Source organism: Vidua macroura, chromosome 8, assembly GCF_024509145.1.
Source record: "Vidua macroura isolate BioBank_ID:100142 chromosome 8, ASM2450914v1, whole genome shotgun sequence".
NCBI classification, from domain to species: Eukaryota; Metazoa; Chordata; class Aves; order Passeriformes; family Viduidae; genus Vidua; species Vidua macroura.
In genome coordinates this window covers 19,653,757-19,670,460 of record NC_071578.1, presented here as the reverse complement: position 1 = coordinate 19,670,460, position 16,704 = coordinate 19,653,757, and the positions used below count along the sequence as shown (strand labels likewise).

Here is a 16,704-nt window from a genome sequence, read left to right as displayed (position 1 = left end):
GTGAAATAACATTTACAGGTGTAAATCTTGTCTTATATGAAGATTCTACATGTGATGCTATTTCAGAAGTCTCCAAATAGTGATAAATTATTATCCATAGAACACTGTTGAAGGTTTTGCCAATGTTATGAATATGAGCTTTTGTTCTTTTATGACGTGATTAGGCATCGACCTTTCCCCACTTAGTGTTCCCAATGCTGTTGTCAGTGAGGCTGTGAAAGTTAACAGCCTCCCTTCTTCTTGTGGCCTGGGCATCTTGTTGCCTTGGTTTGGAGCTGTCATTTTCACTGTGCTGCCTGTTGCACTTCTGTGCAAGGGCATATCTGAGGACTAATCTGCAGTTTTAAGCAGATATATGAATATGTCTTGACAAAGAAGCAGGAGTCTATATAACCCTTCAGTTTAACTAACTGAAAGATTAAGGAGCCAAAAATAATTTGAAATTTAGTAGATACTTTTCTTTGTTTTTTTCTTTTCCCTAACTTAAGACCACGGAACTGAATCCATTTGTTTCTGTATTGAGTCCACTATCTTTTTGTGCTTGATTGCTTGCAAGAAAGGCATTTATTCTTGGTTTGAGATCAAGAGGTGCTGAAACAAAGCCTTTGCTAGGGAGGTTGTTTTAAATTTGTTGATGATCTTCAGTATTAGTTCTGTTAACCTGTTCAACACTTTGATAATACCCCATTCTTCAGACCATAGCTTTGTAACATTAAGCCTGAATTCATGTTAACGTTTTTTTCTTCTCTAAGTTGAACAAATGTCTAGTGGTTTAGCTTGACTCCCATCATGCTCCTGTAAACCCAACTGATCATTCCGTGCTGGCCTGGTAAATTGTGCAACTTTTTTTCTCTGCTGCTTCACTGCATTCATTTCAATCTTAAAACTTCTTTCGATTCAGGATATCTATACTGAGCTCTAAGGTGTGATCAGTTGTTCCTTGTGGTGATGCTACAGTTGAAGGAACATATACAGAAATTATAAATTATCTAATCATTTAAAAGGGGTAGCCTTTGGGAAGTTTGGAGTTTAGTGAAGCTATATCCATCACTTGAAATAAAATTTCAAATCAAAATTTTTACAGGGATGGTGGGTTTAGCTTACAAGGTGCATCTCTCTGAAAATAGTTGCCTGTCTTTCCTGCTTACTTTGTAGTTCTTTTCTGTTTATTTCTCCAGCATGAAGTTGCAAAGGTCCATTTGCTTTATGGTTTACCTTGGAATGCTATTGCTTGGTTAGCTACAAGCTTAAATATAAAGCAGTATTTCCCTCCATCTCCACCCAGTGTTGGTGGGGAAGTGAGCTCTATGTCTGATGTTCAGAGTGTGAGTGTGAATTTGCACCCACAGCATGACAGGTTGTTTCAGTTGCACTGGTGAAATGAGTTTGTTAGCATGCATGAAGTGAACTTTTGTACTTTTGAATAAAGTTATATTTAATAGAATCTGCAATGAGAAAAGGAGTGCATTTTCATTGAGTCTTCTCAGACAGTTAGCAATGAAATACTGCCCTAAGTTTTGCAGGGTTTTCATGTGTCAGGAAAGCCCTGCCAAGTAACACAGAGTTTTTACACCCTTGCTTGAAAGGATCAGGTGAAAAGGATAAGGTGTTTATTGGAGTTTTTTGTCTATTTTCTTCATATTTTGCCACTTGCAGTTAGCTGGGCATTCAGGAGCGACAGAGTTTTAACAAACTTTTTATTTAATTATTTTATGTTAAAAATAGAGGAGAAGAAATAGAAGTCTTACAAGCAGATTCAGTAGTATGCAGAACAGCATTTAAGCTTTGGCATCACTTTAAATACTGTCAGAACTATTGAGTATCTACGTGCAAGGTTTGTAATATGTCTGTCTGATATTTACATGCTTTTTGAAATAATGTCTCCATGTCAGTTTGCCAAATACCTGAAATGGTGCTACACAGTTTACATGTTCAATACTGTTTTGAAACAGTGAAGAAAGGAAAAACTTAGGTTTGACAAATATGAGTGTATAAAGAATTTCCTCAGAAGTACTTCCCTGGACTAGAATTTTGAGCCCTGAAACTGCTGATGTAGAAATACAGAAAATAATGGAATTACTGAAAGAAAAAATAAGGGATTTTACATGACGGAGAAATCTCCCAATTCACGCCTTGTACTAAAACAAGGACAACAAAATGAAATAGAAAAATTGTGATCAATGGTATTTCAATGCAATCATATGAATAATGTATGAAATAGTTTACTATTGAGGATGGGGACATCACTCACGCATTAGCCACATGAGTAGGAAGTGTATTGGTGTTTCTGTTATATACAGCTGTGGAGGAAGGATATAAACCTTTGTTCTTCAGGGCACAAGCAAATTCCTTGGAAGCAGTATTTGTCTGTCATGACTGTTCTTACAAAATACTTTTGTCTTTGCCCTTAAAGTATTGTCTTACACCAGAGAGTACCATTATGTATAATTAATTTAATGAAATAAGCACTTTTGCCATAAGAGTATTCATCCTATTGCAAACACCTGTAAAAATGAAACAACAAATATGATGCTGTCCTTTGATGAGGTATCTTTTTGTAATACTTTGCTTTCTTTCCATTATTTATGGACTCCTGAAGCAAATTAGTCTCTTTCATTCAGAGAATATTTGCGTATTTGAAGCACTGTTGATAATTCAGACATGCTAATTAACATGAAGCCTGACAGATCCAGGATGTATATTCTGAAATTTCTGTGGTGATCTTTATGAGGTCCTGAGTAATCCACCAAAACCATTTCTTTCCAGCTTTGCTTTTGTTACGTGGGCAGAAGTCCTCCTCATATTCTCTGTGCTTCGTTACCCCCTGCCTCCCCTTCCCAGCTGAATCCCTTAAATGAGTCTGTCAGATTTGAAGTGTTGATCAGTGTTTCACCTGTTTCCAATCTTTTGCTTCCATATGGATGACCTGTTGTGATTTCAAGTTGGAGTCCTCATTTCCTTTCATTCTTTTTCCTGAAAAATTCTCATTATTTGGCTACCATATCACAAAATCCTTCTCATTTACAGACATGGTATCATCTGACTCTTTGGCCTCTTTATAAGTCCTGTTTTTTATTTATAAACATTTGTGTCTGTTCATTCCCCTTCATTCTTACTTTTTGATGCTTGACTCTTATCTGGGCTATAGCTAGTATGAAGAGAACAGTCCCATAGAAGTTCGCTCTTCTCTTTCTCAGTCTATTACAAGTCTTCCTTGCTTTTAACTTCTTTCCCCCTCTTCTGCCTCTTTCTGGGTGCATCAGTTTAAGTTTTTTTTTCCCCTGAAAGACCTCAGACTGCAGGAGAGTAAGTGTCTGCCTTTCGCTTTCTCATTTTTTCTCCCTGTGTTCCATCCAGTTTTGTCTCCAGTTTTGCTCATTTCTTTGTGGGGTTTTACTCATGTATTTTTTACTTTCCTGCTTTCTTGAAAGCTTTTGTTTGTGAAGCAAGTGTGAAATCAACATCTGTTACAAATTACCTTCTTTTGTAAACATTTTAAATCCCAAGCAGGTTTGCTCTGGCCAGCTCATTCACCCCACTCATACTTAGGAGAGTACAAGGTTAGCTTTGTGTTCCGTGTAGGGCTGCAGGAATTTGCATAAGTGCTGGGGCTGCATGTGTTACTGCATTGCCATTGATGTCTGTCCTGGTACCCCAACACTTTATCTTTTTGTGAACTTACATAGACTGGGAAAAAAATGAGGAATGAGCCTTGGCAAAGTGGTCTCTTGCATTACAAAGATGCTGTTAGAATTAACTGTCTGCTCTCATGGTTTTGAAAACACATTATGGAAAAGTGTCTTCTTTTGATGGAGTACTTGTATTTGTTACATGTAATAACTTGTATTTTGTGCGTGCACAAAACAAATTTGAAAGAGTTCCTTGCATCACTGCAGGTCTTCTCTTGGTTAGAGTCAACTTAGTTTCATCTGAGGAAGACAGTTACTCTAAAGAGGCTAGAGATTAATTTGAATTACCTTTATTTTCAGAATTGTCAGGATGGTGGATAAGAACATTTACATTGTACAAGGTGAAATCAACGCAGTGGTGGGAGCTATAAAGCGTAATGCCCGATGGAGCACTCACACACATCTGGTAAGTTACCTTGAATTGTTGCCATCTGTAGCAGCAGCTAGAAACACCTATGGCAGAAACCAGCTGGCTTTGGAAAAGTACCTCAGTTTTTTTGTAGCAGTTGTTACAGTGCTTTTGTAAGTAAAGTTGGAATAACTTTCTTAATTGTTTACATTGTTTTGGGCGTCTCATGTGCCAGTGGCTGCAAAAGCTACAAACCTGGGAGTCTTCTACCTTCTTGTCCTGTAAATACAAAAACCCCACATTGTATTCTGTGTGGAAATCATCTCATTTAGACTTTATCACTGGGGATATCAGGAAATTCCCATATATGGTGTTATTTTATTTAGCACAGTGTTTTTATGTATCTTTTGTACCCTCTTGGGGAAGACAGTCTTCATCACAAAAGACATGAAATAAAAATTGGGGAAATAATTATATATAGAGTATTTTAAAATTTTTCATGTTGCATAGTATCTGTTTTTAGCTCTATTTTGTTGCTACTATCTATATTCCTGACTAAAACCTGTCAACAGTTTCAAACCTGCTTTGGTAAAAATCCTAAATACAGTGTTTCCAAGTCTAACTGTGCTTTGGTGGGTTTATGGCTGTCACAGTGTAAATGTGTGGATGTGGTGCACTGGATCAGTGGTGCACTTTGGAATGTCACATGAGTAGCAGATGGCTGCCATCCAGCACAAGTGGTTTCAGTTTGTCAAAGGGCAGGGCCCTTTTTCTTTCTAACATGCATTTCTTCATTAGAGCTCACGGCCTCTCTGTTTGAGGTGTGGGTGCGGCTGCACTCAGCTTGGAGAAACTGCTGCTCCTTCTTCTTTTAATATCATAAAGATAGACTAAGGATAAAGGATGCAGCTAATTCATATAAATATTGCACTGTGATTCTTTCTTCAAGTTATTTTAATGGCATAAAATGTCATTGTATTTCTGCTCCCATTACAATCTGCATAGATTAACATTATAGCAAATCCAGATGAGCCATTTCAATATGGTATGAGTTAGATTTGCAGTGAAATTTATTGAATAGCAGAACGCTAATCAGGAATACTTCTAAGGACAATAAAACCAAACCAGAATGCTCAGTGTTGGACCTATGCTTTGACATTTGAGCTGTGTGATATTGGGGAACACTGGCAAGAAAATAAAAATGCTTCTCTTGGATTTAATGGTGTAAACATGCTGACAGCGATAAAGTCAAACCACAGCACTTCTGTGAATGTGATGGTGAGGTCTTTAACAGACCCATTATTAAGATTTGTCTTCACGAATATGTTTGCCTCATTAATTACTTACTTCCTATATATAACCTATAGGATGAAGAAAGGGATCCCCTGCTGCATAGCTTTAGCCACCTAAAAGAAGTGCTGAATAATATAACAGGTAAGCTTCTACAGAAATTAGCAGATATGTGCACCTGCTAGGGTATATGCAAGTAAATATACAGGTGTATTTATTTGTCTTATTTACTATCCAGAAGTCATTTATTGAAGAACAAGAAAAGAGGAAATATGCATATGCTTTTGGGCAAATAATACCAATGTAAACTAGCACAGAAATACCACTGCTGCCACTGTCTATAGGGATATATATATATATATATATATATATATATATCCCTATATATATATATATATATATATATATATATATATATCCCTATATATATATATATATATATATATATATATATTTGTGTGTGTATGCACACACATAGTTTTATAAAGATGCGTGTTTCTTTGATATACTGAAGCTTGTAGTAATATATGAAATGTGGTGTATTATCATGCATAGCTTTTTTGTGGTTTGTTTATGCTTTCTGATCTGTGAGTGATGGAAAAAAATCTGCTTAGAAAGTGGTTTCTTTCTGGTTTTTTCCTCACATTCTTTGGTTTGTTAGCTTTCATCATGTAATAAGTGAAGCGCAGACCTCTGTTTCTATTTGGGTCTCTTGGATTTCAAGTGAAATACTTACTTTGTGATCACCTGCACTGAAAGAAACTGGAAATATGTATTGAGAAGTATTAGAGAAGTAGTACATAACGCTATGGTGTGTATTCTGACCGTTTTTTTTCTCACAAACCATCTTTCTCCCCTTCCCCCAACATTTTCTGGTTTTGTAGTTTCAGGAGTGATTGTTTAAGTGTAACCCAAGTATATGTTGAGAGTCTGTAGGTGAAGCTATTCCTAAACTCCATATGGCATTCTGCATGTTCTTCCCAGGAATTTTTCTTACTGATTGTAGTATTTGAAAGTAAATTTCATTTCTGGTCCCTTTATTACAGTGACTGTTCAGAACTGCACTCAATTTAGTTTGAGATGGACCTTTTACATTTTTAACTGTGAAGCATGCTTATTCTTGCATCAGTGCCGAGTCTGGAATGGCAAAAAAGGTGTGTTCTCTAGAAGCACTGTAGTGCTGCTTCCAGGTGATGATGACAAGAGGTGCTGAGGACACGTGCCAGTTCTAAGCCTTTATTCCTTCTTCTTGCGTGTCTGCCTGCAAGTGTAATGCTTTGCTTTTCTCTGCCAGGTTAACTTCCTGTGGTTGTAAGCAGGATTTTTCTGTTAGAACGTGACATATTAGGCGACTCCTGAACAGCTTGCATTTCTGGATGTTGTGCTTGTACCTGGACTACATGACAGTCTGGACTTGTGGGTTTTTTTGTAAGCTCACTCACCTTCTGTAGGATATGTGTACAATCTCCAAAAGTGTATTGGGAGGAAATTTTACAATTCTCCCTTCGGTGAGATGATTTTTTTTTTTTATTAAGCTTCTTGAAGTTCTTTGCCATTATTGCAAATACCTCTTCTCATCAACAAAAGCAGGGACTGTCAAGATGCTCAAATAAATGCAGTATAAGTAAATGTCAGGGACTGGCCATTTATCTAGAGCAGCTAGGTACAATGTGCTGTTGACTTGTTGGGGGAAAAAAACTATCTGCTTATGTTAGAGAAAGCAAAGTTTAATGTACTGAGAGATTCAGAGACTCCCTTTGTATTAGTCATCAGGTAAGTGTGGTTCCTGCTGAGATAATAATTGGTTATATATGGGGATGATAGCATGTTGGTTTGACTACATGATGTTCTTTTATACAGGTGGTTTCAGCTGCAGTGACTGCTATTTACTGCCTAGTGTCTTGAGATAGGACATCATTGCTGTACTCCATTTTTTTTTCCATTTTAGACATGGACTTGTTCCCAAGCAATACTTTGAATGATACAGAGTATCCTGCATCATCTTCCAGGCAATCAAAAGTCCAGTCCCCAGCATAGGGGACATAGGTGATTTTTTTTTTCCCCTAGACCTTCCTTTCATGTCTCTTTCATTAGCTCATGGAAACGCATTGCTTTTATATTTAAATTTATTCAAGCTGTAATCTTTGACATTTGAGTTAGCTTTTAGTACAATTTTGCATTTATAGTAATATATATTATGTATTTTCTCAATCCCCCAAGAACCCATTTTAATCTGTTCCGGATGCAAATTTCAGGCTGCCTTGTCCCATCTCCCCTCTTGCTCTCTCCCTCCCTTCCCCTCCCCCATGGAGCATGTTTGATCAGGTGTGGCAGGAATATCCACTGTCAAGCTGCGCCCTTTATATTAGTCAATATTATCCTTCCTTCCCTCCCACTCCCTTCATTCTCCTCTGGGCTTTACCAGTTGATTTATAATTTTGGAATTCTCATCGGAGTCTGTAATACAGTTTGTTCATTATTTAACCAAAACCTGTTTAATGAGCAAAGAGAGGCAATGTAAATGTTAGGCATGTTGCAGTGGAGTACCTTTTGTTCTCCTCTGAGCTAGTGGGTATTAACTCTGTCATGACTGTGGTGCTGAAATACCCTGGTCAAGGGTATAAAGATGCACTTTATGCCCCCAGCCCCTAAAGATTCCCATTTCAAAGTATTGCTCCTCAATAGTAACTAAATTACAAGCTGGAAAGCTTGCCTGCAACTAAGTATGGTGTCCCATCCAGTTACATCTACATGTGCTCTTGGAGGAAGCATATAGAGAAGATGTGTTGCTCAGCACAGTCCCATGATTATTGTAAGAGTAACTTCACTTCTACAGGTCAGCATACCTAGCTAAGGGCCTTGAACCTGAATATTTTGAAGTTTCTCTTTGAAATTCTGATAGAGAAACTTAGTTTCTGTGGGAATTTTATGTATATTTATAAAAAGAGTTTAATAATTTGAAAATGAACAGCATGTCTTCCTCTGATCCACTGTCAGTTGATTTATTGGATGCCATTTTTATATTTTCATGGGCTACATTTTCATGTACTTTAGTGACTATTGATAGTAGTTGCCTGAAAAACAGAAAGGAAATGTAGAGGTTCTGTTGTCTTGGGTGGTGCATAAGTTAATCCAAGATAAATTTAATAGCTGAATGCTAGCAATGCTAAGATGACCACAATAAGCTTAAATTTGATGGCATGTCTCATATTTCTAGTGCTTAGAAAAAGCAGAAGTCAGTGTCCTGAATTATGACCATATTAAGCAATGACTACCAAGCTTTGTCCATGCATGCAAAATTGAAATATAGCTACATTTTCAAAGGTTATTTTAAAACTGATGAAAGCCTGTACTGATAAAAGTTTGGATCAAGGGCTGCTGTCACCACACCTTCCATTTGACTGCTCTTTAAAGTGAACTGAGTACCCTGAAAATATGTCTGGATGTTGAAACATTTGTTCATTTTGCCAGTTTTGTTATGGATTTAGGTCACCAAAAGGAAGCTTCTTTTTAACATCCAATGATAACTGAGACTGTCTCTTTCATGAATGGTTCCAACTTAGGATGCTCTCTAGGTCAGCAGAGAAAGGTTTATAACCACAAATAATTGGAAATATGAATTAATTATAAGCCTGCTTTTCCATGATTTCATGAGGACTGGATTTCTTTAAATGCTTCTCTGGCTGTTGAAGTCTTCAGACCATTCTGGTATGATGTAGAGGTAGGAACAGATACTTCTGTAGTCATCCTTCTCATTACAGAATTTGTGCTTTGCTCTGACCAGGGAGATGAGTCAGTAACCAGGATTTGCATGCCTGAAGTGCTGCCTACTGGTGTGTGGGATGGCTTTAGGACAGGAATGACTGAATACAACTGCCTTGTACAAGTCATGACTGCAGTGGGAGAAGCAGGTGTTTGTGGAAAGTGTGTGCATCGAGAGTCTATTTAAATAAGGTTTAAACTAGGTAAACACACCTGTGAAGAGGTGCTTGTGTATATTTTAGGTCCATGAGTGCCAGACTGCAAGGTTTGAGTCCTTTTATCCTCTGGTGGTTCAGAGTTAGTGCATTTAAACAGAAGCTGCAAAGTAAGCTGTTAGAAGCACTCTGATTTCATGCACATTCATGACATTTTAAATGAATGCTTGTACAGTGGGTTCAGAAGAATCTTTTCATGGCTTATTTCAGACAAGAAGCTGCTGCAAATCTCCATCTTTAGAGGGTTGGCTGGGGCATTAAGAGCTGGCTAAAGGTCAAATGACTGTAACTGTAGGAGAACCTTTGCCCAGTGTCTGACTTAATATAGTTGTTACTGTAGCCATCAGTTTTCTGGTATGTAGACTTGATTGCACACTCATTTTCTCATGTCTGAGCTCTGGAAACTCAGTTTTTATGGAAAACCTAATAGTTGTATAAAACAATACAGGAATTTTATCCTGATTTTGGATTAATGTCTGAAGTTTTTCTGAAAGATCTAGTTTTAAGAAGTGGTACATTGGTAGTAAATATAAATATGTGGCCTCTTCTCGATGCTATTGAAGTGCTAATGGTTAGAATACGATATGTTCATTCAAGTTAAGAAATTAGAAAAAAGTAGTGTTTGTGGCTTTTTTTTATCAAGAAGTGTAGGAATTACACTATATGATGTGTATATGAGTGATATGTAAAGTGCTGTGATGCTTATTGCTTTGCAGATAACAGCAATACCATATTTTATTTATTATTTAGATCTCGGGTTTATGCTGGAAGTGCCTGAACTTACTGGCAAATAACAAATATGATGAACTGCATACTGTGATATTTCTCCCATTGCTTGCATTGAAGGATAGAAATGTTATCTAGATCAGCCATTGAAAAAAAAGCTTTTTTTTCTTGTTGCATGTCAGCTTCCTATCAAAGACCTAGAACATTCATTGATCTTATAGGTCATGTCTGTTCTTGTGATAACTCAAAAAAATAAAAGGAATTTTTTTTTTTTTTTTTTTTTTTTTTAGTAACAGGTATTCATATGTGTTAACTTGGTATTTTTGAATACCAAGCAATTCAGGCTAACATTTAGCTTTGTTGCATTCTCTATGAATTTTTAAAGAAGAATGGAAAGGGTATAAGGAAAGTTAGGAAACTCATAGAATAAGGTTTCTTCCATAGCTTTAACTTGGCCTCACTCTAATTAGTGGATGACCATACAATTTTAATCCATACTGTCCATACCTGACACTGTGTACAAAAGTGGTAATTTATTTCTCTTCATATTTTCTTACTATAAGAAATAAGAATATTAAGGTGACAAATTTGATGCTTTGCTTGTAGGTTGAATCCAGACTTGATTTTTGCCAACTGTGTTCAGACAATACAGTAAAAATTGTCATTTTAAAAGCAAGTTTCTAGTCTAAATGAATGCAGACATCCTCCCAGCTGCACAGAGAATGTAAACCAAGGCAGTATTGTTGCTTTGAAGCTGCAGGTAGTTCCAAATACTCTGTGTGAGGTTAATCTTTTTAATCTCATTGTAGCATCAAATTAATCAAATCACTGTCTTATGGCTCAGGTCTTTGAATCTTCCTCGGGGATATTTTTAGCATAGATATTGGTATTTTGGCATAGATTTTCTTTGTGTTTTCTTGGAGAAATAATAAATCAGACTTTTCCCAGGTGCTTGCTAACCTTGTGCTTTACTTTCTTAGTGATTTTCCCCGAGTGACACTGATGTGCTCTAAGAATGGTAGCTGCACTTCAGCTGGGATGGGAACTTCTCAAGCCCAAAATGAGCACAAGAATTGTCATAATTTCACTTAAGATTTTGTTTACTTTCTGTATAAAGAAAGGAGGAGGAATATCTTTGATGAAGAATGATTTACAGATGCACCAAGAAGAGCACCCTAACCTTTCTCATGGCTTTTCTGTTGTGTGCAGGACAGCATTTATGCAGAATGTGTGAGGAGTCAGTTATGGATGGTGTCACTCTGAGCTCTAATTGATTCTGTTGAATTGTACATTGAGCCCTTCAACATAGGTTACTGAATGAAATTAGAACATCTGAGAAGAAGCTTGTAATTGAGATATTTGTAACTAATACTGACATACAGAAAGGGAGAAACTCTGTTTGCGTAGAATCCTTAATTTGATAAGGATTTAATTTGAGCTAAGTTTTAGCTCTTGTGTTAATCTTCTGTTTTGTGTTTCTGAGTAGTACGAAATTTAATTAATGAAATTGAAAGAAGTGGAGTGAATCTCAGAATATTTAGAGCAAAAAAACCTAACCAACCCAGTAAGGTGGTCTTCACACTAGGTATTTATGCATGTCTTCTGAAGTCCCTTATGCAATTCAGCCCCACAGCCTTTGTAATACCACTTAAGCATCCTTTCAATACAGTTTTCTGAATACAGTTTAACACTAGAGCTTGGAGCTGAAGTCTTCCTTCTATGGATAATGACTGGCAGGTACAGGCAGGAGGTGGTGCTGTTGGAAGGAATTGTTTCCTGACCCCTAATCCTTAAGGACCCAAGGATTTAGATGGACAAGCACTCCTGGCTGTTGCTTGGAAGAGTTCCCACAGTGAGCTTGTTCTGTAACACCAGCCTTCTGTTACCACTGCAGGGCTGGGCTCTGAAGAGCTGCCACATGTGCATGGTGTGCAACTGACTCTCTCTTGTTCCACGCTTGTTGAGCAATTACTTTCCCACTTGTTGGGCACTCCATTATTTCCTTCAGTTACTGCTTCTGTGTGAAGTGGAGCCATGAAGGAAATGGCTTAATGGATGTACATTAGGGGGCAATAAATTGCAGTTTGATTTGGTGGACAGGCAGTACCAGATGCTGCATAGAAGCTAAGGTTCCTCTTAAGTCAGCCATTGAGGTTTTATATCAAGTTTTTTGATGCTGATGTTTTTGTTCGATGGTCAAGAGTAGTGAAAAGGATCCGTGGCCTTACAATAAAAACCTTCTGGAAGTAGAAGTAGACATGAAATTGCTTAATTCTGTTAGTAGTTTACTAAGTATTGGCTCTTCTGTTTTGTCACCTTCCTTCTTTTACCTGTGTTCTTTCCTCACTCAATAGTTGCCATCTAACCTGTTAAAAGTATTGTCGCAAAAGTGATTAATTTCAAAGAAGCAATAACTTACGTTAGGAAGTGCAGGTGCATATTTGTATAGTTGCATTATATGTAATAGGACTGCCAAGAAGTGTTGATTATACATACACAAGAAACATACTGAAGTATTCCTCATCTCAAAGAGTCTGTAGCTTAAGAGGGCAGCAATAGAGAGAAATCATTAAGTATACAAAGTTGTTAAACACTTCAGGGTTTTTGATTACCTCAATTTGTCCTTCAAACAGGCTGTTGTTGGCTGATCCTTAGTATGGTTTATACCAAGATGTGAGTTGGAAGGAGAGGTTTGAAAGAAGATACAATTGGGCAGTGTCCTTTACTTCAGGAGTAGTGCAGGGATCTGTGATAAAGTGCTGCTTCTCTCAATGATTATTGTGGAATAAAAAAGGATGAAAAGAAGTAGAATGGCGGGGATTAAAAAGTAAGTGTAAAAGTAGCAGACTAATGGAGAACATTGTTATTAAAACAGCAGATTGATTGGTTGATAATGAGGGATGTGTACTTGGTGGCTTGCTCATTTGAAGTAAACTTGCAGGAGCTTTTTCTTTTTAAAATAACTATCTAGTTTTTTGGCTGTCTGAGTGTTGCAGAATAGGCTATTGCTGAAGGGTTTTTTTTTGTTTGTGCTTGGTTTGAGGGGTTTTCTTTGCAATCAGAAAAAAATTAATCTTCCAATATGTTATGGACCATGTCATGGTAAGTTCTTAAAAAAATGTTGGATGGACAGTCAAGATGATATTAGCTCAGTTGGTCAGAGCACAATGCTGATAACATCAAAGTTGTGGGTCCACACAAGCCATTCACTCAAGAGCTGGACTTGATGCTTCTTGTGGGTCCCTTTCAACTCAGAATATTCTGTGATCTGTTATCTTGCTTTTGTAATTTGTCTTTAGAAAATGATACAGGACAGCTGATATGTCCAGAAAAGACATAAAACTGGTGCATACAGTCCTAGGAAAATTCTGATCATCTTTTAGATGACATGATTTTAACTTGGTTTTCAGCACTTTTCAAAGCTACCAAAAAAGACAAAATTTGATATGTAAAGTCTGCAATACAGTGGCTTGAAGATAGGGTCTGAAATTTTGTGATGTGATGGATTCTGAGGTGAGAGATGGAAGAATCATGGATGAGCTTTTGTTGGTGTCAACAGATACTTTCTGGGGAAGAACTTTGTGAGTGAATGGAAATCTGTTGTTTTGTTAAAACAGTGAGGAGTTAAATATATCTAAATGCTTTAGGGACGGTGAATCAGTATATGTCATCACAAAATTATAGGAGATTAAAATGCATTTTGAGAAGGAACAATTGTCAAGTGGTGATTGTAGAAAATGGATAGATCTACACTGGTATTGTATGAGGTACTGTATCCATGTGACTTGGAAATGTTGCTGGAAGTGTTAAAGCAGTCTGCTCTTCCTTTGAACTCCTAATGGGTAGATATTTCTTCTTTAGTTGAAGGGCATAGCTAGACATAGAATCCTCATCTGTTGGACTTTCTGAAGTTAATATGTCTGTGCTTTTTGCATGGTGCACTTGTGAAGTTAAAACTTGTTAGTTCAAACCACTGTTGTATTCAACGTGTTGTGAAAGAAAAAGCAGGTGTATAGTTCTGTGACAGTTGAGGAACAGGTGAGACATTATGACAAAAACACCCCATGTGAGATGAGTAAAAATGAAAAAGTAAAATATATTAATGAGAATTTGCACATCTTTGCTATAGAACTAAAGTTTGGCTTTAGCTATCCTGTTAAAATGAACAGGTTGGTAAACAGCTTATGCTAATGTCTTTTGCCCTGTAATTGCAGTTACGCAGTTACGGTGGTCAAGGGGTGTACTTCATTGATGCTTTTTAGTTGAATACGTTAATGGTAGTTCTTTGGTTATTTGAGCCTCTACCTATACCCTAATACAAGCATTTAAGAAGTTCTGTTTTCCAGTTCTGTCCGTGTAGCAGCAAGCTGAAACTTACTCCTAGACATATTGAAGTAGGAAGTTAGAGAGCCTTTCAGAAAGTGTAAGCTGTTGCAGGAGCCTAAGTGCTTGCACGACTGTAAATAATTCTCAAAGCTTGTGCTACTTAAATGAGATAGTTCAAAACAGTGCTCTTCTCTTTTAATCACATTTAGCTTGATTCTGGGCGAAATAATTTTGTTCAGATGTGTCTTTGTGCCCTGTTACTTTTCATGAAATTATAATTTCTCATGATACGGTCATGAAGTCTGCAAAGTGAATTAGATTCCACATACAGCTTGATTAACTGCCTAAATAATTCAAGGGTCAAGTTGTAAATATGAGGAATTGTTGAAATAAACAAATATGTGGTTATTACCTTGTCCATGGTATACTGAAAGAGAATGGTCTATTGAATCTGGCTATAGCCTATGGGAGGAGCTTTGTAGAAATAAAATGAGTGGCAGTGGTAAAATATGGTTGCTTGTGTAAGCATATTTAGTAACTGCACTTAGCAGTTTGGATGTTCTTCAGAGTGGGATTAGACAGTTTCTAGTGGCCTGTAATAGTTTTATAATAATGAAAATTACTGCCATGATAGCATCCAGGAGCCATCATTAGCTGATTTTCAATTCAGTCTGAGGTTTTTGTGTTTTTCATACAGAAACACCAAGTTTTTCTTTACATACTCAGCTCTTACTGAAAAAAAAAAAAACGTTTTGACTATCTGAAGTGCAAATATATTCAGTCAGATTTAGAGTCTAACAGGCACAGTCAGATTTGACTTCTGTGCTTCACTCTATTAAATACATCCTGCCTCAGCATGAGGTTAGTGCTTCAGATGTGATCAGGCTGGTAGAGAGTAGGGGAATACAGTCCTGGGAATATTTACTTTGGTGGCATTGTTGATGATGAACACAGAAGTATAGGAAATATATGTGCTCAAATATTTACCAGTCTGTTAAAATACGGTCAACAGGAAGAGACTTTTTCAGTTGAAGCAAAAGTACTAATTTAGATTTGGCAAAGAGATAAGTTCTAAACAAAATTTTCTGAAAGTGTGTAACTTCTTTGTGTGATACAGGAGTCTGAATATTTTCATAATGAAAGCTTCTGTTTCTTAATGAAAGGGAAGAATAAGAGAAGAAACATCCATGTTTTGCAAATAAAAAAGTATCACTTTCTTGGGGAAAAGGCTTTGCCAGGAGTGTTGGAAACGTAGGAGAGGGAGAAATAAAAATAATCAGACATTGTAGAAAGCAATAGGACTCTTAACAGCAGCTGAATAGTAGTACTGAGTTGGAAAAAATAAAGAAATTTCAGAGAAAATAAATTGCTGAAGAAATGTATTATTAAATAATGAGGAGGAGGAAGACCATCATAGGCATCCTGAAAAGCTTACCTTAATGGTTGTTTGGTAACTATTGACTATTTAAGCATTGTGTCACAGACAATATCAGGTTAAATTTTACTAACAGTTTCTCCCTTCAGTTTTATTAACAATACATTAAAAATCTGAAAGGGCAGTTCATTCTTGTGCAGCTGCCTTTAAATTGTAGTTTTTTTCTTCTTGTAGTTTCTTAATGCTATAGAGTTTCGCAGCCCGTACTGGTCCTTGTTCACATGCACAAGGCCCATGTGCTGCAGCGGAAGGTCACACACTCCCTTTCACTCTGCAGGAACAGCAGGTGATGGTACCAGCTGTTCACATCCTTGTATTAGATGCCTGAATTTGAGCAGCTGTATGAGGCTGCTAATAAACTCTTACATGTAATGCAGTTCATATCTTGCCCACATTTCACTTGATGGTACTCAGCCCTGGCCAGTATTTTTTTAGCATCTTTCCATTCCACCTATAAGGTGCTTCTTTTCTTCCTTGTGCTTGTCTCCACTCCTCTTGTACGATGTGTTAGTCAGATGTTTGAAAAATGTTCAAGTGGTGCAGATTTGAAAAGGAAAGGGTACCTGAAAACATGCAAACTGTGCATGGTTTAAGGAAGCAGGAACAATCTCTCCAGCAAAAGCATTTTAAAACTTTAAAGACTTAATGCTGTAATGAAAATAATCTAGACTGTTCTAAAGGATGTTCTTGTCCTTAAACAGTATACTTTTGGGTACAAACATAGCTGTGTGTGTTTGTTTGTTTGTTTGAGAAGAATGGGTCAAAAGTGCTTTTGTTCTGAAGGATCTGTCTGCATCCAGCTAGTTGAAGAGGTCTTGTATTTGAATCTGCTATTAAAAGAAGGCTACAGGGAATTTTAATTCCACCTTGGGTAATAAAATTGGCTTGGCAGTGAGTATTGATATAGCCCAA

At 37.0% G+C, this 16,704-nt stretch overlaps 1 protein-coding gene across 3 annotated transcripts in view; it reads left to right on the top strand.

Moving 5' to 3' along the window:
• GBF1 (golgi brefeldin A resistant guanine nucleotide exchange factor 1) overlaps nt 1-16,704 on the top strand; it is a 102,228-nt gene that overhangs the window by 1,587 nt on the left and 83,937 nt on the right. For all 3 annotated transcript variants that reach the window (XM_053983368.1, XM_053983367.1, XM_053983369.1), the window contains exons 2-3: nt 3,990-4,095; nt 5,406-5,472. In XM_053983368.1, the coding sequence (XP_053839343.1) occupies nt 3,990-4,095; nt 5,406-5,472 (173 nt within the window). The remainder of the gene's footprint in view (nt 1-3,989; nt 4,096-5,405; nt 5,473-16,704) is intronic.